Here is a 23,006-nt window from a genome sequence, read left to right as displayed (position 1 = left end):
TTTGAAGTGATAAAAGTGAATAGACTGAGAGTGAACAGCTCTCAAACTGAATTGACTATCTCACAAGCTTTTGAGCAGCATAGTATTGTCGTCATGGTTACTTAAAATCCAATGAAATGTTAGTAGGGGGTCTTAGACAAAGTACCCTGTTTAAGCTGAGTGTTTTTGGCAGCTGTGGGTTTTTGACGTTTTGTCCTACAGGGAGACACAGAGGATTAGGAGAACACATGTTTAACAGTACATGCCCTCTCTTTCACCCTCTTTTACCCTTTTATCAATCCCTCAAACATCTCTCTGGTTAATCACTTTTTTTCTCTTCATCCTGTCTTTGCCCTTTCCCTTACTCTCTTTCGTCCTCTCTTTCATTTGTTTTTCATTTCCCCTTTGCACTTCCCAATTTCCATGTCCATCTCTCCACCCGTTGTTCGCCCCACCACCCCTCCACCATCCTGGCCTCCTAGAGAGAGCAGCGAAAGAGCCTGAGGGAGCTCAAAATGTGGCTCGACCAGCTGGAGAGAGACATAATACAGGCTCAGGAGACTGAGGGCAGTCTCGCTCAACAGTACCAGGTTAGTGTGTGTGTGTGTGTGTGTGTGTGTCTCTGGGTGTGTGTGCAGTTTACACTGGGCACATTGGGCACAGACGCTCCTATTATTAGCTTAATCAGTGGCATTACACTATAGGGATCAGACGGCAGCCGTCATATTTTCAGTCAATCTGTCTTATTCTACCAAGCCTCAGGATACTTTCCATATTAAGCAGCATGTGGGATATCCCGATTTTCATTGCACATGAGATCAAATTCTGAGAATCTGAAGCCAGAAGGAGAGACAGCATTCAGAGGCAGTTAGCAACAGATTTTATAAGGGTCCGATAAGATACCAGTGGGAAGAGGGTGTGACCCTGAGAGAGCACTTGTTCTGATGTCTGTTTACTTGAATATTTTTGGAGAGAGCTGTGAATTCTGAATAGATTTCACTTCTTTCTTTTCAGTTGTTCAAGAGCCTGCGTGTCCAGTTGGAGATGAGGAGGAACCAGGTGGAGGGAGCTTTGCAGTCCACTCAGAAGGATGGGATGCTGACTGTGGATCAGGCTCTGGTCAAACAGGCCTGGGAAAGGGTTTCTAATAGGGTGAGAGAAGCACCTTTAACCTTCTCAAAGGTTTTCTAGCCAGACACTAGGGGTGTCATGGTTACATGTGTTATTAGAGTGCCAGGCAACAATCTCTGGTCTATGAGGGACTTGGCTGAATCAGGAACAGTTGGTAGTTAGTTTTTTTCTAATGAGTTTGGCGGCATTTTGTCTCATACTTATTTAGTATATAATAGTTTAGCTAGATTCAATTAAGACACAAACAATGATGCAGAAGCAATCCATATAAATTTGCATCACAGTTTATTTTCAGTGTGTGATAACCAGCTTTCATTGTAATTGTTTTATCTGTAGTAAATGTGTTTTCACTTTTGAGCTTTAATTTGGGTGGTGAGGCAATTTATGTAATAGACAATAGAGTGTTTGACTCCTCAACTCTGATGTTACTTATTTCAGCTCCTGGACTGGCATCTGCATCTGGACAGGTCTCTGCCGGCTCCTCTGGATATGGTGGGGGAGTGGCTGCATGAGGCTGAAGGAGCCCTGCGACAAGAGATCATTGTCCAGCAGTCACATGACGTGACAGCTAACACTGTCCACAGAGCTCTGGAGCAGCACAAGGTTAGCATGGACCCATAGACAGGAGAGGCAAATTGTAGAAAAAACAAAGGACAACTAGAGTGTGCAAATCCAAATAATTTTAAAGGTGCTGGTTAGCAATACAGCGCTAGCACAGATTATTATGATCAGAAGTCTATTTTTGTTTAGTCTGTTAGTTTTCCTGTGTTCATGTGCTCTATTTATTTATACTGTGCAGGATGTGTTGAAGAGCTTGGAAAGTCACCAGCAGGTCTTTCAGATGATCCATAAAGACAGAAGTGTTGATGGAGTCCCTGTTCCCCCAGACCAGCTCCAAGACATGGCTGAAAGGTAGTAAAGTCACCTGCTAATGGAAGTCTGCAAAATACAGCACAGAATACAAAAACGGAGAAAAGTTATTGTTTTTATGTTTAAAACTATAGTATCGTTGTTGACAGATACCAGTATTCAAATTAAACCTCATTTGGCATGATTTTACATTCTGCTTTTCAAAGGAGAAGCAGAATGTGAGGGTCAAGCTGTAGGTCTGATATCCTTTGTAAACTTTGTCTTTTTTAGGATGAACTTTGTCTCTACATCTTCTAGCATCCACCTGGCTAGAATGGAATTCTTGGAGAACAAACACCACATGCAGGCCTTCCTCATTCTAGCCGAGTCCCAGCTCAAATCATGGATTATAAAATATGGCCGACAAGAGTCCGTGGAACTGATGCTCCACAACTATGTTGTAAGCTCAGGCTTTGATTCACTCTGTACATGATTTGCTGAAACGATAATAAAATTTTTGCTCTATTGTTTAATTTTCAGATATTGTTGAAAGTCTTTAAAATACTTCCTGCAACTTCTAGTTTCATTAATGTATATCCATCATGTTGTGGCAAAATTGTTACATCACATAAGGTAACATTTTCCTATTTGATTCTCTCTTCATCAGTCATTTGTGGAGAAGCAACATTTCTTTGAAAATTACGAGGCATTGTTCCGGTCCCTGAAGCAGTCTGCTGAGGCCTATGTCAATGTTGACAGCTCAGGTGAGAAGTCAAAATGTGTTAGTAAATTTATGATTTGATATATAATATACAGAAACACAAAATACACTTCTTTAAAGGTCAAATGTTTTAATGTTAAAAATTGGCCTTCTTGTATCCAACAAGTTAATTCAGACCCTACTGGTAACTTATAAATAATGGCATTTAGGAGTGGCTGACGGGGATACCATCCTCTGTGAAGGTCTCAGTAGTAGTCATTTCATATCATTATATCGTTTAATTCTGAAAAATCTAATCAAAATACTGAGCTTGAAGATTCAGTCTTGACCTTGGATGTAGCAGAAAGGAACAGCCGGACACCAGACAGGAATGTCTATTGATGGCTATTATCGCAAATTAAATTCTTAACAAATTATAAGGTACTTAGTGATTCTTTGGTGGTAATACAGCCAAATATAATTAAAGAATAGATATATCAGTATAAATGGTTGGGAATGTTAAGGTTGTCATATCGCCCAAACCTAATTGTATTCTATTCCTTTGGATATTGCTTTTATCTGAAATTGAGTGGCACTAAATATCTCAACTTTATTCTACCCTGTCAACTACTACCAGTGAGGTTTTCTCTTCCAGCAGCTCAGTCTGCCCCTGTCTGCCTTTACAGCTTGGTAGAAGGGGAGAGTCTGCAGGCTACAGCTAAATGAGGTTCCTCCACTCCCAACTCTCAGTGGGGAATACGACCCCATTTGCTAGTTAGGGGCTGCTCCACTTCTGCAGGTCTCTGGGCGCAAAGTGAGCTAGCTTGTTGGTTTCATTAAGTTTCAGGGTTGTGCTGCTTTAGGGTATGCAGAGCAGAGAAGTGAGGTGTGGCGAGAAATCAGGACACCTGAGGCTTGATTTGTCAACCCCACAAATGAAGTGTCCCCCACTGCCACCATACCCGCATGAGCTTTGCTAGTTAGCACCTTTGGCTCTGATTGGCTAGATAAGAGATTGTCTGGATATTTTTTAAGCCCTGGTTTGGGCAAGAGGAGGATTGATATGTAATCTCCTATCTAGAGGCGTAGTATTATCTGATTAATGTGTATTTGAAACTGGATATTTGAATTTGGTGGAGTCATTTATCAGCCCACACTGGCTGACAATAATTTGTGGTACAGGACTTATGAGACCGCAGCCTCTCCAATGAAATGGAACACTCAAGCAAAGATACTACATCAGTCTGTTGTGAGAGTTTTTGAGGTCAGAGATTTGTCTGCAAAGGCACGTGGCTCCATCAGCCTCTATGTACTCTCACCAGTGACTATTATATAATAGTGTGTATGTAAATACTAGAACATAGTGTGACGTAACAGTTACCCAGAAATATTTATCTAAAGTTTGCTAACATTAGCTAATATTAGCCACCGTGAGCTACTTGTCATACCAGACTAAGTAAGGCTGTTGCCCTGAGTGTATTGAATTGAGCAAGAGTGTGTTTTATTGCTCATGATTGTTTTATTAAAATAATTAGTTATTTCACACTTAAACCCGACGCAAAATCCATATGAATCAACAATCAATTCAAGCATTATTTTAATATTGAAGACGAGTATGTATATGATGTCTCCTGTGTACACTGTTTTAATATGAGTAGTTTTGTACACAGTAATAGTAATAGAGGTAATAGCAGTGCTGGTAGTAGAAGTATCACTATTGTTGTCATTGTTGATGTTATTGTTAAAGTTGATGTATCTCTCCTCCAGTGGACGATGGCGAGATGGGAGTGCGGAGGTTTATGCGTGAGGTGGTGACCCAGTGGAGGAGTCTGTCCATGGAAGTGCGTAGTGTGAGGAGCATGCTAGAGGAGGTGCTCTCCAACTGGGAGAGGTACAGCTCCACTGTGGCCTCCTTACAGGCCTGGCTGGAGGATGCAGAGGAAGCCCTGAGCCAGTCAGAAAACACAAAACGGGTATGACATTGACTTAATATCGTAGGAAACCCCATCATATACTTAAAGGTTTTTTTTTCTGTGCACAGATTAGGAGTCCCCTCATACATGTCTTTATTTGATGGACTCAAATGCCTCGGAGTAGTAGCAATCAAATCTCTGTCAGCCCAATTTCAAGCATTTGGACTTCTAAATGGAATCCTATTAGCAGTCTCCACTCAAGTATCAAATGATCTCCTTGACTTACAACAAGCCACTAAGGATATTCCAGTTGTCGCATTGCCATGGTTACCTCAGAGTCACATCCCCACTAAGGGTTAGACAGCTAATTACCCCAGTTTTTTAATTGTCCTTTCTTTGTTTCTTTCTTTGAATCCCTTTCTTTGTTTCTTTCTCTGACACTCATTCTTTGTGTTGTTCTTTGTTTCTCCTAAATTCTCTGTCTCTCTAATGAGTCTTTTTAATGAGTCTGTCTCTCATACAGGAGTTTTTCAGGAATCTCAGCCACTGGATGGATCAGCATGCAGCCATGAACGACGCAGGGAATTTTCTCATTGAAACATGTGATGAGACAGTGTCACTTGATCTCAAGCAGCAGCTACTTCTTTTGAATGGACGATGGAGAGATCTCTTCCTCAAAGTCAAACAAGTAATAAACAAAAACAATACAAACAATAAAAAATTCAGTACGTCAGAGGTGAATTATGTATTTTCAGACAATTTAGTCACAGCATGGACAAAATAGTTATAAGAAAGTTTAAGTTTTACCATATTTTGAATGTGTGGTACTTGATTTATTTTATCCATGCTTGAGGAAGCTATATCTATAAAGCTATAAAATCAATCTTATTTTCTTTCCTTGCTGAAGTATGTCCAAGCAGATGAGCTAGAGAAGTGGAGAAAAGACCATCTAAAGGCTGTGTCTGCCCTTAAAGAGCTGCTGGACACAGCTGAGGCCAAGCTTAGTGCTCCCGTCCAGGTGTCTTTCCTCAACGTTAGAGCCTTTCTGCAGGACACGGAGGTATGAAGAGCAAACTGTCAGTGTTTCTATCATATGTTAAGATCAGAACAACACAATAATACAAGTGCAGCACACTTAACACTTTTAATTAATTAATTAATTAACAGGTATTGTTCTTAATTCAGCTCATAGTAGGGCAATCACCTTTACATTTCCTACAAGAATGTTTTAGGTTTTCAGCATCACAACAGCATTAGTGCCTATGTTATTGTTTTCTAAACAGTAATTATTTTGTACCATCTAAGTCTAGTTAACATTTTAACTCTGAGACAGTTGAGATTGTACAGATTACAACATCCCTGATAGCAGCTCTGTGGGTTTGTCTCAAATCAGTGGGTAGTGAATCACAAGGAGGGTTTAAGGTGCAAATCAGATCACTGATTCATTAACATTTGGACTGAAATGAAACAGGTGCCTGAGACTAAATTTTAGCGTTCATAACATCACAGTCTGGCATTTAGAAGATTTTGGCATTGGGATGCGTTAGAAACAGCTAACTCCTTAGGAAGAAACCATACTATATAATAATTTCAAGCTATCTCCCAGTTGTTTTACTCCGTAGTGAACTTACCCTCTTAAACGTTTGATAAAGAGTTACTAAAAGCTTTTTGTGACTGCTGTTTTAAAGTCACAGCTGCAGGCAACCATGTTACATAAGTTTTTTTATTTTCAAAAGCAGTGATGATAGTGCATTCAGTTTAAGAATATGTAAGATGACCCTTTGTCTCCACGTCTCATCTCAGAATACCAAGCAAAAGGTTGTTGCCATGGAGACACAATACAAATTGGCTGCCCGCAGTGCTCAGCTTCTTGCCAAGGATGTGCCACAGGATGAGGCTGCCAGGGTCATGGCAACTATGGCAACAGCCAAAAGTCAGCTGAGTAAGGTAGGTATCATTTAAGTCTAAAACATGAGAAGTAGCATGAAATCTATTTCAAGTCTTTCTTTGAGAGCACCACTCGTGTCTTCGGTAAGACTTCTAATCACATAATGTCATCACTTTTCCATGTCACTGTTTGATGGCCTGTGTTATTTGTCTCCAGGTGAGAGAGCGGTGTCCCTCCCTTGTGAGGGAGTGTCATGTCCTCCTGCCACTGTTGGAGGAGATGGAGAAACACATCACTGCTTTTTACCAAGCCCTGGAGCGGGCCAGTCGCATCACTTCTGCTGCCAGAGACCCAGACACACAGACCCAGACCCAGCAAAAACAAAAGTGGCAGGTTAGATTTGATGACAATGAACAGACTGAACCAGGCCAGGTCTTCAAATATAACCATATCTGATCTCTCGTGATGTCTATCACCACCATTCCCAGGTCATTGTAATCATATTTAGGGCCCAAGGATGAAACATGCGAGGTCCCTATTGGAACTGAAAGAATTATTATTTTTTTTTTCTGCAAAGTAATCTCAATTTTGGGGGCCTAAACATGCTTGAAAACTCACCAAACTTTGCACATAATTCAGGCGGGGTGAAAAATTTTGCGCATGGGCGTGGAAAAATGGCTCGCTAGCACCCCCTTTAGAGCAGCTCCTGGTCAAAGTTTCATCTACGTGTATGAAATTTCTGTGGTATGTATATCATGTCCAGACGTACAAAAAAGCCTCTTGGAGCAATTGCCTAAACCAAACAGGAAGTCGGCCATTTTTCATTTAATGGTCATTTTTGTCCATTTAAACACATTGTACTTTAATGAATTCCTCCTAGGAATTCATTCCGACCGACTTCAGATTTCTGCTGTGCAGTCTAAACCCATTGACAATTAAAAGTTGTACAAACAGTGAGTTTTTGTGGAACAGCGTAGCCGTGGCGTACCGTCCAAAATCAATGATTCGCCATAAAACAGGAAGTTGTTGTAACTTCAGTCTACATGCTCACATCTGCACCAAATGAATGGAATGTATTATAAGTCCCGCCCTGAACACAGCCACATGCCAACATTCATTCAAAGTCATAGCGCCACCTGCTGGCAACAGGAAATTACATGTTTTATGCTGTAATGTACTACTCCTAGCAGGTTGAACATATTAACTTCAAAACTTTGTCTTTACTACCTGTGTTTACTACTACCATTTTGTCTGAAGGGATGGGAATTGCTGATATATAAATACACCATTATCAACGCACTTACATATTTCTCTGTATTGTTTCCACAATTTCCTCAGGATTTGTTAAACCAGCAGCAAAGCTGTAAACGCTGTCTGTCAGTAATTGAGAGGAATCACCACACCCTGCAGAGGGCGCTCTCCACCAGTAAGGTGCTCCGAAACTTTGACCTGTCCCTGCTGCAAAAGAGAGTGGCTGAAATACAGGGCTCAGCACAGGTGAGTGTCAGAACATTCATGCACATACCAGAATACCACACAGACTCTGCATTACCCACAATGCTGATTATATTAATGAGATAACAAGAACATCAAAACACCCAGGAGGCAACACTGTAGATTAGACTTGCTCATTGTAGATTAGACTTGCTCATGTGTCTCATTTGCCTGATGTAAGACAAAAAATGTAATTACACTTTACTTACCGAAAAGACCAATTACAATCACCACTACTTACTATCCGTTCTCTCAGGCTTTGCTGAAGGAGGTTGCGGAATGGAGAAGGCAGGAAGAGGCCAACAACTGCCTGAGGAGAAGGTTTGAGGAATCAAGACAAGAGCTGGAGAGAGTGCTGAAGAAGGCTATGGGCTGCTTGAGAGAGACTGGAGACGCTGAGGAGTTATTGAAGAAACACAGCGTAAGATTAAACCTTGAATCTTCTGCTGTGAAGAGAGGAAGTACATGAGGGGTACAGCCAATCTGTAGAAAATATCACCAGTTACTCAATGTGTATTGAAGTTTTACAAGGCTGCTAAATCGTCTATTGACCACAAAGATAAACAGGTACGGTGGATAATAAATTAGCAAAACAGACCTCAAAATACCTGAAATTAATTTATATGGGGAAATTGGGCGAGGGCATAAAGTTAGTATTCATTTACCACTTTTATTCTGCCTAGCTTCCGCTTTGTATGTATATTCAGGATGACTTTATGTTTGTCCACTTCGGTATCAAGCATTTTACTGTAAAATGCCTGCTGATTTCAGAGTCTCAGAGATTGCTTAATGCCTATACAACCTCCCATCAGTCTCTGTTGTTTGGTCTTCAAACAAAACAGATTCATTAATGTAAATTTAGAAATAGCTTCTCTCTCTTAGCTCTTGTATTTTTTTTACACACAGGATTTTTTTGGCCAACTGGACCAGCGGGTGCTGAGTGTGTTCTTGAAGGCGTGTGATGAGCTGACAGACATCCTACCACAGGAGGAGCAACAGGGGCTGCAGGAAACTGTCCGCAGGCTGCACAAACACTGGAAGGTCAGGGATCATCATGCTTTAACATTCTCACTAATTAGTGTTCATCTCAGGAGGCACATAGCCGATACTTCATTAACTTAACCAGGAAGACCTTTGGGTTTGATAGAGTTCCCACCAGTCTGTTTCCAATTAACATCCACTAGTTCAGTTTAACTGCAACCTTCTCAGTGTTTACTCACAGTCTTAGGGATGGAACAATATGAAACTGAAACTCATGTATACTACCCGCAGATCTTATCTACCATGTCTCCTATGCTTTGTGTCTTCTCTGTCTTTTCCACAGGACGTCCAGGGCGAGGTACCGTCTCACTTGCTCCATCTAAAGGTGGAGGTGGAACGAAGTCAAATAGATGTGATTATACAAGACTGCAGAACAGAGTTGGACAGAGAAATGCAGGCCCTGTCTGGCACCTGCACCAGTGAGCGAGTGATCAAAGAGCACAGAGTGAGCCTCGAATTTGTTAGAAACTTAAAACAGATTAAACCAAGGGTGACAGTAAAAGTAACATCATGCTAGAGTGTCCTAAGTTCAATCTTTCCTTCTCTCTTATGTCCAGACTTTTTTCAGGGAACGCAAACCTCTGACTTTGTGTGAGAAGAGGATTAGAAACATGGAGGATCTGTGTCATAAATTGCCTGACAATGACCTGGCTTATCGAACGCTAGACTCCACCAGAAGGGTTGTAGAAGAGGTTGCAGAGCAAATCAAAACCACCTACCTCCAACTGGAGCAGCATCCTGACAAATGGAATGAGTGGAACGAGAGGTAAAGTTTAACACAAAAACTCAAAGTCCTTACAGTATCTCCAAGATCTTAAAGACTGACTTTTTCATCACTGAAGGGGTTTCAAAGTAGCTGTTCCTATACTAGGTTCTGTGAGCTTTCTGATTGGCTCTCATCCCAGAAGAGGCAGATGAGGCTCTTAAGAGAGAGAGGTATCAGAGAGGATCAACAGCAAGTTGATGCTGCTATTCAGGTGAGCTAGCACATTATGTTTGCTGCTGTAGGCGCAGAGATAACGTTATGATTTACCTCAGAAAAATCACCATTTTCAGGCACTGCAGGAAGCAATAGATGCCAGAGAGGAAAGCCTGTTGTGGCTTAAGAGCCGCCTCGCTGGGTTGTCTGAGGTGAGCTCTAAACTGGAGGTCCAGAGACAGAGAACAGCTCTGGCCAAACTCTCAACTGACCTGCGGGCACTCTTTTCTTCGCTCTGTCAGGTAATCCAAGATATTCCAAATGCTAAAAATGTGCCTATCTCCTACATTTTCTCCACAAAATTGTTCTGTTTGATCCTTTGCTTCCCTTATTCACAGTGGGGTGAGGAGGGCTCTGCTATGTTCCAGTACGAGGAGCTGGGGGAGGAGGTGCGTGGTGCACTGGAGGAGGTTCTGCGAACGCAAGGGGAGGCTGAGGAGCAGACCAGCAGGATCCTGGATGCTGAGGGCCTGGAGGAAGCCAAACAACTTTACCTTATTCACCAGGTGTGCATAGTGTAGAGGCAGGAGAGTGGTGATGTCAACTGTGTACCAGTATTTGATTTACAGAAGCATCCATTTAAAGGATACATCAGATGACACTGAAATTAGTTGATAAATACATAGCATTAAACACAGGTTTCCATGTGCAGGTTGTTGTAGTGTGATATGAATTTCTGCATTCAAATGTCTATCACTCTGTTTTTTTTAATCGTATGAAATATTTTTATGTCCCAGAGAAAAATGATTTTTATGTCTCATTTAAAGAGGTGGTATTATGCTTTTTGGCCTTTTCCCTCTCCTTTATTGAGTTATATACCTTTTTGTGCATATAATATATATGCATATAATACATATAGTTGTGACATCACAGGGATGAAAGCTAAATGCGCCTCATATAACGCTCGCCAAGTGGCTAGTCTGACATGCCCTCAAAAACACTGGTGGAAAAACACTGAGCTGCAGCACACCTCTCTTCTCCCTTCCAAACACTAGCTACCCTCCAGGCAGTCAGTGAACATAAAGTTGTTACTGTGATGTAGAGACAGAGCTCAGTTAAAACTTTATGGATGAAAGATACATTTGTTACAAATTAATAACTCACCACTCTGAAACTCTTGCTCCAGTCCATGTTGCCAAGCTGGTTGGCAACATGTACAGCTGAACCAAAGGCGTGTTTACCGGCTTCTCATTGGCCCACCCTTCTCTGCTTCTGATTGGCTAGTACTCTTTAACTAGGAACTGCGCATGTGCAAATCCCAACGAAGATCATTTAAAGACAAGATGTATCACTCGATAGCTAAAACGAAGCCTTCACACACAGGAAAAGAGGAGCTGTAGCAATGTGCAGTATGAAAAAAAATGGTGAACCTGAAAATGAGCATAATACCACCTCTTTAAGTAATATAAAGGAAAATGAAGACATCTCACAAAATATTTAGGATGATCCTAATGAACTTCTTACATTGTTGCATGATGTTCAGGTGTACTCCAGGACTCAATGACATCACTGTAGGGTGTGGTTAGAGGTGCTACAAAGGACACTTCTGGTATTATGTTGTCATTTTGTCATCTGACATGTTATTTCCATGCCTGTGTTTGTTATAGCAACACCTGAAGCGCCTGCATGCTAACATGAGAGAGGCGGAGCTTCTGGTGTCCCATTGCCGCCAGCTGCAGAAAGGGGAGGGGCTCAGTCAGTCTCTACGGGAGCTGGAGGGAGCTTACAAAGAGGTCGACCGTAAATCAGGGGCAAAGGAGCACAACCTGCAGGTAGACATAGCCTGGATTTTTCTCATGTCAGTGTGCTAATGTTGTGCTAATTGTGTGTTTGCATGGGTGTGTGTAGACACACGCCCCTGCGGTAACCATTGATTGGTTCATGTTCAACCTTAACCAGATATTGATTGTTATGTGGTATGTTAATTTTGTTTGTGTCTGATGTCTTGGGATATGTTTATACACTTAAATCACTGTCCTCGAATTGATCAGAAAATCAACATGCTTCTGCATGGAAGATGCCTGAAGTGAATAAGTTCCTTTTCAAAAGCAAAACCACCATAAAACACCTTCATTCAATATCAGGGATAAATGTTTGTCCCTCTGAATCCAAGGAAAATATTCATTTGAGACGGACCATATCACACCATTGTCAAATAATTACATAGAGAGAGATTGATGGGAGAAGATGCAGAGATAGTAGGTGCATTTTGTTGTCCCACGTGACATGACTTACCTTTTCTCAGCAGGTTAAACTGAACTTTCCTGAGTCATTTTTCACACTGTTAATTAACATTTAAAACTTAAATATAATTTCACTGTTAATGATTTCAGCTCTTCCTGGGAAGTGTAGTGGGACAATCTAGAGTTAAATTAAGGCCAGATATTATTTTATTCTAAAATTTATTTCTGAAAGATCAGTTTGTTAACATTGAATGATACTAAACACGACAGTACAGTCACCTCTTTGTGTACATGTAGCATTTTCTGGATGAAACTTTACCCACAGACATTATTCTGCTGTTTCTTCATCATCTCAAGGCAACTCTGAGCTCTTGGCAGAATTTTGAAGCAGAAAGAGAAACAGTTTGGAGGTTTATCAGTAACACCAACAATGAGCTGCGCAAAGAACTTATTTTCAACAACCTGGACAGCCTGAAAACAGAAGTGGAGCATAACAAGGTGTGTATCTACAGTACGTACTGTATATGTGTACATGAATTTAGTGTATGCTCTGTATTCGCTCATACAACATATGGGCTTCTCTCTTGCCTGAAGGAGCTCTTCACAAAGGCTGAGGAGTGTTCTGTCCGGGCAGATCTCCTCCTGGAGAAGGCAGCTGATATTCAGCTCGGTCCGAAGAATCAGACTCTTCTTCTACAGCAGGCCCAGTCCACCAGAGAAGCAGTCACACAACTTCAAGACCACCTCAACCAGAAGTGCGTCCCATCCTCATCCCAAGCCTCCCATCCCCTTGAATTATAATAGCGTGTAGTGTACTGTAACTTCTTCAAACTTTAATCATATTTCCAAGTTTGACGACAAAAAAATGACAAAAAAATCAGGTGGCAATTTTCACCATGCAAAATGATTCCTACAATACACCTAGATATGCATTTAGTATATTTTACTAAATGTGTTTTGATTAATCTTGTGTCTTCCAGTGTTGTCCAGCTGGAGATGGTATGTATGTGGTGGGAGCGCTTCAGCAGTCAATCAGAGGCCTTTTCTCTGTGGATCAATGAGAAAGACAAGGAGCTGGATGCTGTCAACTCCACCTCCTCCTTAGACCCTCTGGACAAACACATCAGTACAGTGGAGGTATGTTGTGTATCTCATTCTTTCCTAACATTTCATTTTTTACCTTGGTTTTTATAATTTTAGGTTAGTCTTTCACAAGTGAGACAATTCCCAACCATAATACTAACTCCTTCAATAATCTTCTGATATTCACAAATAAATATGCATCATTCACACATTTCCTTAGTAGCTCCAAGTAAAAATTGGTCAGAATTGCTGTCTGGCCTTGTGTCACTGTGTACAGTGTCTGTGTGGCCCGAGGGTTATTAAGATTAAGATGAAATAAGATGACATGTTAATCTAACCCCACAGGGAAATTGGATCAGAGCTGCAGCAAAGAAGGTAGACTCGGGTATAAAAAATAAATTGATCGTATTGAAGAAAATATAATCTTGGTTTGCCAGACCTCAGCTTTGTCAATCTCTGGTAGGTCTATAGAGAAAAAAAAGGACTTGAGAAATCCTGCGGGAGCCATTTGGCTCGTTTAAACACATTTGCCTCCAGGAACAGCACAGGCAGTTGTCTATTCTACCCAACTTTTAGGCTTCAATTTTTCTAGACCTCCATGAACCTGATGAGACACAACCTTTATCTATGGCAGACAAACAAATCTGCTGAAGATAAAACATAACATTGTCTGTATCCAACACCAATGAATAGTCTAGAGAGAATAAGCAAGGTGTTATCCAGTCTTTTTTTCAGTTTATTATATTAAACTAACTTGTGCCTCCCACTTTATCCATACTATCATTCCTCTGCTGTTGCATCTCTACAGGCTGTGGGGGAAGGTTTAGATGAGAGAAGGGCAGCCCTGGCCCGCATGGAGGCCGACTGTGAGGCCTTGTCAAGGTTTGTGACCCCTGGAGAGGCTGGACATATTCGGGCACAACTTGCACAGATGAGGCGCTACTGGGAAGAGTTGAAGGGGAGAGTAGAGGAGCTGGGAGGACAGCTCAACCAGAGCCGCTCATACAGGCAGAGATACAATGATAACCTTGAGCAGGTATACAGCAAAACACAATGAAATGGTTTGGGGCATAAATTGTAATTAAGAATTAGCAGTGCCAATGTGTTCGTTTATGAACAAGTGAAGTTTTTGTCATTGTCAGGTCAAGAAAACAATGAGTGACCTCAAAGAGAAGCTGGACTGTCCAGTCACAAACTGTGCATCATCATCTGAGACCTACAGAAGCCTCCAGGATCATATGGTAAGAAAAAACACAAAGAATGCCTTAATCCTACATCACAATAGCGAACCTAATAACATTTTATCAACATTTGTTCCTGATTATTTTTCAGGCTAGTCTGTAATGTCCAGTATTGTACAGTGTTCCATAATTTAGCGACTGTATGTTTGTAGGATTTATGTTAAAGATTTATGTTATTTTGTTGCTATTGTGGTTTACCACCCTCTGCAGAGTTGATGACAAGTACCTTTACGTTTCCTTTAGGAGGTCTGCCAGGCTGTTGAGCAGCTGAACCCCAAGCTGATGGCTTTGTGTTCCGCCATGAAGAGGCTTGGGGAGGGCAGCCAGCTGGAGGAAGAGGTGGCTAACCTCCAGAAGCAACAGGGAAAGCTTATGGGAAAAGCCGCAGAAAAGCAGTCAACACTAGAAAGTCTTCTTGCACTGTGGCAAAGGTAAAGTAAACAGTTATGTGTGCCTACGTTTGTTCATTTATTTAGGAAACTGGAGCCTCAGCAAAAGAAACTATAGTACTACAGTGAAAAAAATAATATGTCACCTTTATATTATTTTGGAATAGAACAACAGTTTGTGTTAACCTCATGCACCTTCTACTTCAGCATTACTCAGCAGTCTGCTGAGTGCTTCACCACATTGAATATCCAGGCATGAGCCATCCTATCTAGCTTTTAGGGCAATGACATGTAGAGAGACTGTAGAGACAGAATCATAAAGAAAGTCCCAGTGTCTGTGTCTCTGCTGCTGTGTGAAAATTCCTGTGTTTAGTCATCAGGAGCTTACCTAAGGTTTTATCCAGGATGCATTGTCAGCTGCTGTAATGCTGTGCTGGGCTGACAGTATTGCTCTGTACCTTGTCTGTTTGTGATTCTCCAACACCAAGAAGAGGTGTGTTTGAATATTGCTGGTGTTTGTCACATTGCACAAACACAAGAAAATGTTGAAATGTTGAAAGAAATATTTTGAGCACAAACTCCTGAAAGAGTTCATATAGAGTATGCTACTGTTTTGGTCTCTGCTCAACATGTATCTTGTTCTGATTGTACAAACATTGCAATTTCCCCTTTTATTGTACATGTTCTCTGTATGCTGAATCCTCCTCTTTCCTTTTTTATTCCCTGAATCATTTCCCTCATCGTAGTGTGATGTAGAGGAGCGAGATCTTGTCTGCGACTCAATCTGTCTGTCCCCTAGTCAGCCCATCGCCTTTCTATTCTAATGACATGCTTTTATTATCACTTTCTTTGATCACACAATGGACTTTCACTGGAGCAATTGTCTCTTATTCTTTGTATTATTCATGAGGGAAAAAAAATTATCCAGTCACATAGTAGCCGTTTAAAGTGCTAAAGCTTCCTGTTCTTTAGTATTTACTCAGCAAGTAATACAGTTATATTTGTGCTGCTAAAATTCAGCTTAGTGTATTTATTTATCTGTGTGGTTGTGTGTTCCTCTGCAGTCAACCTCATCTCCTCCCCTGCAGGTGTATGTATGAGGGATTACTTAAAGCACTGGGTGCCCAGGCGAGATATGGTTGCCGCATTATGACCCTGTCACTGATACTGAGGCTTGGTCAGATAAAAAATAACACAGAGAGTGTGTCACTGTCTGTGTGTGTGTGTCATTGCGTCCAGATACTTTTAGATCGCAGGATGCTACTATCAATCTATTGTTAAATCAATATTTATTCTATGTATTTTCAGAATAGTGCTGTATTTCGTTTGAGTACATTTTCTTTCTTTCGTTTGAGTACATTTTCTTTAGTGTGACCTTTGTATCTACAGATTTGAAAAAGAGAGTTCGTCTATGAAAAGCTGGCTGGAAAGGTGTGAGTCTGTTTGCTGTCCAGACACCGACCTGCTTTCTGCAGACAAAGCAAAGCTTAGGAATGAATTACTGAATGTACAGGTAAATCATTTCACTGCTCCTTGCTTGTTTCTCACTAACTAATCCATTTGCATTTTGACTTTTAGTTGCAATGTTTATCTGCCCTTTTAAGTTTTATGTTGACTTCACCTGTTATACAGTGTGTTTTTGGCTAATTATGTGTGCATCATTTGTGAATATTTATTCACTAATACAGGAAATGCAGAGGGAGACACCGTCCTATGAGGTTCTCCTTCAGGGTCTTGTGAATCTCGGGCTCTGTCTGTACCCCACAGCGCCTGAAGCTCGTATCCAAGAGCTCAGTCATGATCTCACACAAATACAGGAGAGATGCACTTCTTTGAAGAACAGCATATCACACAGGCAATTGACTTTTTAAACATTATTATACAGATAATCATTTGTTTACCTCTGAATTAATGGATCGATGCATTTGTATCAGCTTTTTCCACCATTGTTTGCTTTGTTTAAATACACCCCTGTCGAAACACTAATCTCATATTCGTCGCCCACCTTTCAGACTTGAGCTGCTGAAGCTTCAGTTGGAACAGTTGGAACAGTTTGATCAGGCACTGCTAACTTTGACCCAAAGGAGTGAAAACTTCCTGTCTGGCTTGAGAAGTTCTTCCCAGGTTGATATTGCTGATATTGAGGCTGCAATTACTAAGCTGAAGGTGCGAAATCAATTTCTTGCTGTCAGCAATGATGCTCTTTATAGGCTCTGTCTAGCCATTACAGCCATTACAGTAAGCACATATATATTGATTGCTGTTGGAGCTCACACAAATTTGTCTAATTGAACCATCTTTTTGTAGGAGCATGAGGCGCAGCTACAGGCACATGCATCACTGAGAGAGACCCTCCAGCAGAGAGAGTCCTTCCTGCTTCGCTGGTCCACCCTGGATGCCCAACAGCAACTCCAGGGATGGAGGGAGGACTGCCTACAGCCCCTCAGTGAATCCCAACGTCTCCTGCTCCTCCGTAAAGAGTGCCTGACTGAGTTAAAGACTTTTCTTGAGAAGCATGGAGCGGCTGCTAAGGCCGTGCGCCGCCTTCACGAGGCAGTGGAAGGCAGGGGGAGCTGGGACCGCTCCAAAGCCGAAGAGCTGCATCGCGGGATAGGGGAAGTGGCTAAAGATGTGGCCAGGCTTGAGGCTGAGGCAGTCGGGTTAGATGGGCAGCTAAGCAAAGCACACCTTCACCTGTGTGGGGTAGAGTGGCGAGGCTCCAAAGATGTGAGCCATCATCAGGGAAGAACATCTTGCAGGGGACAGGCAGTGGCTCTCACAATGGCTCTGGAAGACGTTCAGAGGGGTGTGGGGTGGAGGCAGAGTGAAGCAGACGCTTTAGGGGCATTGTGGAGCTCCTTTAGAGAGAGGAGAGAGGAGGTGATGAAGAATTTGAAAAAACTGGAGGACGAAGTAAGGCAAGAAGGGACCAGAGAGAGCTGCGTACAAGCCTTTCAAAACAGGTTTGTACATGGTCACCAAAAAACATCAAGCCAACAGATATGTTATGGTTCTTAATATCAGCATAGTTGGTATCAGCAGATTTGCTCCAATCTCAATAGCAATATTAGTATCAGCCCTTTGTAAACTGTATATAACATTTAAAATGGGACCCCCGCCCCCCCCCCCAAGCTAATCTGAGCTAAGACATGTCATCTTTTTTATGCTCACAAATCATCTTTTTTGTTGTTAGATGAACAAATTAATAAGCCACATACATATGTGAAATGCTTTTTGCAAGACTCTTGCATTTGACTTAACTTAAATAGCACTGGATCTCCATTATTTGCATTAAAAGCCATACAAGATAACCAGATCATTGTTATTGTGTAACTGCAGTTTACACCCCAGTCTAGGAAACACCTTTGTTGCTCCTATGCCAGATTTGTTGCCCTTGAAATATATTGTTGGATATACTTTGTCACTTTCAAATGTATCCTGTGAGCTTTTGATTCAGAGACCTACCCCATACCAAACTCCTCAAGAATATACCGTACACAAAGCCAAATTGTAGATGGACAAATCCATTTAAATGTGATCTCCTGAAAATGAGATATATTATATTGGAATCAGGCTAGTAATCCCCATTGTTTTCTTCTATTTCTCCCAGGCAGCGTTTCTTTGTCCAGCTGGAGGATGAGCTGCAGTCCCTGCAGCACTCCCAGCAGTGGTTAGAGGAGAAGGGAAGCCAGCTGGCCCAGAGAGACAGTGAGCTGGCTGGTGAGGCTCTCAGGGAGGTAGCTCTGGTGAAGACAGCCTGCGAGAACGTCAGGACTCTGATCACCACTGGGTAAGGAGGGGGGACAACAGTCTTATTCATCTCATTTAAATTCCTTTGCTTTGTATTTTTTTTTTGTTCTACTGTGCAAAGTTTGGAGAGGCATGGAGTTATTTTGTAGCAGAAGCTGAATTTGGTCAAGTATTTTTTTTTTTTATCATTTTAATATGGAAGCAGGTTCAGAATCTGTTGTATTTTTATCATTTAATATCCACAGCCAGGTGATACTTAGCGTATCTGTTTGCCATAACCTTTTTCCTGTCTTTTCCCATACAGTCAGGAACAAAGTGGAGTTGTGGTAGATCTTCTCCGCCAGTTCCACCACCTGAAGTTGATCCTCACAGCTGTTGTAGAGAATGCTCAGGGTGTTGCTCAAAATCTGCCCGACCACAACCACAACGCTCAGGAGGCCAAAAGGAGTTTCACACGAGTCAGTAACTTTGTTTCTCAGAAAATGATTAATTGTTGAATTTTCTGCATTTTCTTTTGAAATGAGGCATATGGTAAATAAAAAGTAAAAACTATTATTCATAGATCACACACGTGTCATGGTCCACTGAGCTATATTATTAGTGCAGTTGGGACAGTTTTACCGAGCAGTGACAATTTGATTTCCTCTCTTATAGTATACACTATGTAACTCTGCTATTGTACATGATTTTCCCTGCATACCTTGCATATCAATCAGTGTAACTCTCAGGAAGAGAATTGCATTTCAACAACAAACCCTCATCTTCCCTTCCAGTTTGTACAGCATCTCTCCCTCTAGTGGCGGTCTGTTGTCATTCCCTCTGCACTCTCCTCTGTCCCTCTAGCATGACAGGGTCCAAGCTGAGCTGAGAGAAAGACAGGAAGACATGGACCAGCTCATCAGCACGGTCGAGGACCTGCAGAGAGAGCTGGAGAAGGTTCCCAACTCTGATTCTTGCTCTATCCAGAGGGACATGGAGACGTTAAGAGACCAGTGGCTGGAGGTGAGTGGTACTTGACAACATGTGCTGTGCCATGCACCTTTATTGGCCTTGACAGCTGAAACCATTTGGCGGTTTTTCCTTTAAGACAAATGCATGATGCATTCACATCCTAAAGCTAACTGGTCACACATGGTAATTTAATACTTTCTTGAGTTTTGTGACATTAAAGAATTGCCGTCATCCTGACATGTGGTATTCCATGAATTCTCCAAATACTGTCAACATTGTTACCCAGATCTAAGAGACTATGAAGAGTATGATGAGTATGAGTATGTGGTGTTGTTTACTGTTAAAAAAATGAATTATGACATCCACTGTACAGCTCTGCTGAACACTGGCACTGTTCCTTTTTTAATGATATTTATTGCTGTCTGTTTTTTTTCTTTTTTCCGTTTTCTCCACTTGTGGGATTTAGTTGGCTGCTCAGCTGTCACAAATGAGACAGAAATATAAACAAGTCTAGACATGTTATCTGCCTTTCTGTCTCTCACTTCTCATCCCCACATCTGTCTAACCAATTAAGTCCTGTTTTTCTTCTATCTTCCAGTAAAGCATACTATCCCTTGTTACAGAAAGAGAGAGCTAGAGGAACCTAAACACAAAGAGAGAGGGGAGATCCCACCTCTCCTGTTGATTGAGATGTATTCTGTTCTGTACTCAGACTGCTGGTCTCTGTTCCCTCAGATCTCCGAAAGAATACAAACCAACACAGAGAGACTGGGCTACCGTGTAGCCCTGTGGGATGACCTCAAGACCATGGAGCAGGACATTAACCAATGGACCACCAACTCAATCGCTGATCTCACCGACAGTGTCACCAATCTCAGTGATAAAGAGAAGACAGAGGCTCATCTTGCAACCTTTCAGGTCAGAACACGGTGGGCAGTCTGCATGAGAGAGTGCACGAATAATGATGATGGAACAACATTCAGTTCGTATTTAATGAAATGTCCTGCACTTTGATCTACAGGCTGAGGTGGAGAAGAGGGAGCAGAGGCTAGATGCCCTGCAGGAGAGAGTGACAGAGCTGAAGGAGCGAGCCAAACTGCAGGAAACCCCGTTAGAAATGCAGGTCATTATGGTGGGGAAGAGAAATATGGGAGGCTTTTACTGAAATTAAGATAGCAGAGGAATATTTTCTCCATTGTCCTTTAGGCCAGGTGTAATTTGTAATATTTAAATGTAGTACAAATGTTTGTATTATTATTGTCTGGCTTAAATTTCAGAGAAATAATAAATAATATATATAGTATTGCTACGATGTATCTCAATAGCAGTGATAATACTTCTTTTTTGTGCTTATAACCTCATTATAAATACAGTTGCATCACATAACTTTAATCGTATCATATCATATGATTTACATTTATTTTTGTACATGTTGTAAATGTTAATATTTTCCACTGTGTTGTCTTTGTGTTTTTCTGTCACAGGATTGTAGATGTTTCCATCTAGCACCGCAGGAATACATTATAAATACTATACAAAACTAAAAATGCTGTGAAAATTAAACCACATAGATGTACTTAGAAGGAAAACGAAAACACTGTTGGAATTTTGTTTATATGAGATTTTGGCTGTATGATGTTACTAAATCACTTAATTGAACCAGGTTCTGGAGTCAGACGTGAGGAAGAAACTGGCCCATGCCCAGGAGGTGTACAACCAGGCCAAACATACTCTGACCTACTTCAGTTTCCAGAAGCAGCGACTTGAGGACCTCATGTCCCAAATGGCTGAGCGGCTGATGGCAGTTGAGGGTTCGTTATCTGACCTCAGTGAAGCTACTTCTCCTGAAGACATTAGTACAGTTAAGGTACAACACTATCATCAGTGATACCATAGTTATTTAAATGAATGCCTTCATAACCATAACTAGGCAATGCGAGATTACTTGTACAGCACCGGTTAAACACATAGGCAATTTAAAGTGCTTAACATAAGGTGAATAAATGCATTGGAACACATTTAAAGACACAATAAAATAGGAATAATCAATCAAAATAGAAAACAAGTAGGTGTGAAATAAAATATAATAATTATCATGGTGATCAAAGCAGAACACTGCTCTAGAAACCTCTGTCCTCTGACCTCTGTCCTAAAATTTGTCCATCTTTAGGAGGTCAAAGGTCAGACTGTACTACAGGGGTCGGCAAATTAGTCTGGCATCGGGCCAAATTTTTAGTTATTAGTTAAGTTATTAGTTGGCGAATTGAACATGGTCAATTGATCGTTTATAATCCATCAAGAGTGCCTGGTTAGCTCAGTCAGTAGTGCACAGGACTCCCGTTTGAGGTGTGTTCAATTCCCACTTGCTGCAAGTATTTATTTTTTCCCTTTTCAACAAATTGATTATAAAGAGATAGTTTTATATGTTCACAGTTAAGCATGTGCAGGAGTGTGTGTCCCGGCGATTGGTCCACATCAACCTATGGATGCTTATTTTCATTTCCCCAGTATCTCCAGGCAGAGGAAATTCCTGCTTTTCTCATTCAGGGGAATCTGATCTCTCATTTTTGGGGCTTTGTCAGAGGTGTGTCAAGCAAGCCAGAGACTCTTTTGAATTTCCTTCAGAACTTTTCAAAGTAAAAGCTCTCAATTAAGAACGACAAAGTACAACTGCAAAAATGTAGGCACAATCACTTAAGAGGAAGTGATTCTGTGAGTAACTTCAGCACCAGCCGCTATATATATATATATAAAATTTAAAATATTCCCCCTCTCACCCCTTGCGGGGTGGTATGTGTCATCCTCAAGCTCCGGTAGAGTTTGGGGGTCACAGCCCCCAGTGCTCCAATTACCACTGGCACCACTGTTGCTCTTACTTTCCACATCTTTTCTAGCTCCTCTTTCAGCCCTTGGTATTTCTCAAGCTTCTCGTGTTCCTTCTTCTTGATGTTGCTGTCCCTTGGGATTGCCACATCTATCACTGCAGCCTTCTTCTGCTGTTTGTCGATCAACATGATGTCTGGTTGGTTAGCCATTACCAGTTTGTCAGTCCCACAGGATCTTAGCTTGGTCATTCTCAACTACCTTAGGAGGTTTCTTCCATTTTGACCTTGGGACTTCCAGCCCATACTCATGGCAGATGTTCCTGTACACTATGACAGCTACCTGGTTATGGCGTTCCATGTACACTGTTCCTGCCTACATCTTACACCCTGCTGTTATGTGCTGTACTGTCTCAGGGGCATCCTTTCACAGTCTGGGGTCCTGCCTGGTGTGGTAGACCCCAGCCTCTATTGATCTTGTACTGAGCGCCTGTTCTTGTGCCGCCATGATTAGTGCTTCTGTGCTGTCCTTTAGTCCAGCCTTTTCCAGCCACTGGTAGGATTTCTTCAGCTACTTCTTCTATTTGTCTGTGGTACATGCCGTGCAGCGGCT

General features: G+C 41.6%; 1 protein-coding gene across 1 annotated transcript in view; it reads left to right on the top strand.

Moving 5' to 3' along the window:
- The window catches only part of syne1a (spectrin repeat containing, nuclear envelope 1a), a 166,855-nt gene that overhangs the window by 17,030 nt on the left and 126,819 nt on the right, over window positions 1-23,006 (top strand). Inside the window, exons 10-45 of the mRNA XM_046061634.1 lie at window positions 462-569; window positions 994-1,131; window positions 1,549-1,713; window positions 1,910-2,022; window positions 2,251-2,419; window positions 2,627-2,723; window positions 4,427-4,632; window positions 5,096-5,260; window positions 5,480-5,632; window positions 6,376-6,519; window positions 6,677-6,853; window positions 7,799-7,957; window positions 8,211-8,375; window positions 8,861-8,995; window positions 9,279-9,440; window positions 9,553-9,761; window positions 9,867-9,972; window positions 10,052-10,216; window positions 10,313-10,480; window positions 11,582-11,746; window positions 12,515-12,655; window positions 12,752-12,912; window positions 13,138-13,294; window positions 14,049-14,276; window positions 14,383-14,481; window positions 14,725-14,912; window positions 16,260-16,383; window positions 16,559-16,725; window positions 16,883-17,036; window positions 17,178-17,833; window positions 18,481-18,660; window positions 18,925-19,078; window positions 19,464-19,622; window positions 20,307-20,489; window positions 20,593-20,694; window positions 21,235-21,438. Coding sequence (XP_045917590.1) covers window positions 462-569; window positions 994-1,131; window positions 1,549-1,713; window positions 1,910-2,022; window positions 2,251-2,419; window positions 2,627-2,723; window positions 4,427-4,632; window positions 5,096-5,260; window positions 5,480-5,632; window positions 6,376-6,519; window positions 6,677-6,853; window positions 7,799-7,957; window positions 8,211-8,375; window positions 8,861-8,995; window positions 9,279-9,440; window positions 9,553-9,761; window positions 9,867-9,972; window positions 10,052-10,216; window positions 10,313-10,480; window positions 11,582-11,746; window positions 12,515-12,655; window positions 12,752-12,912; window positions 13,138-13,294; window positions 14,049-14,276; window positions 14,383-14,481; window positions 14,725-14,912; window positions 16,260-16,383; window positions 16,559-16,725; window positions 16,883-17,036; window positions 17,178-17,833; window positions 18,481-18,660; window positions 18,925-19,078; window positions 19,464-19,622; window positions 20,307-20,489; window positions 20,593-20,694; window positions 21,235-21,438 — 6,126 coding nt within the window. The remainder of the gene's footprint in view (window positions 1-461; window positions 570-993; window positions 1,132-1,548; window positions 1,714-1,909; window positions 2,023-2,250; window positions 2,420-2,626; window positions 2,724-4,426; window positions 4,633-5,095; window positions 5,261-5,479; window positions 5,633-6,375; window positions 6,520-6,676; window positions 6,854-7,798; window positions 7,958-8,210; window positions 8,376-8,860; window positions 8,996-9,278; window positions 9,441-9,552; window positions 9,762-9,866; window positions 9,973-10,051; window positions 10,217-10,312; window positions 10,481-11,581; window positions 11,747-12,514; window positions 12,656-12,751; window positions 12,913-13,137; window positions 13,295-14,048; window positions 14,277-14,382; window positions 14,482-14,724; window positions 14,913-16,259; window positions 16,384-16,558; window positions 16,726-16,882; window positions 17,037-17,177; window positions 17,834-18,480; window positions 18,661-18,924; window positions 19,079-19,463; window positions 19,623-20,306; window positions 20,490-20,592; window positions 20,695-21,234; window positions 21,439-23,006) is intronic.

This window comes from Micropterus dolomieu, linkage group LG10 (genome assembly GCF_021292245.1).
Source record: "Micropterus dolomieu isolate WLL.071019.BEF.003 ecotype Adirondacks linkage group LG10, ASM2129224v1, whole genome shotgun sequence".
Taxonomy (NCBI): Eukaryota; Metazoa; Chordata; class Actinopteri; order Centrarchiformes; family Centrarchidae; genus Micropterus; species Micropterus dolomieu.
This window is presented reverse-complemented; position numbering and strand designations above follow the sequence as displayed.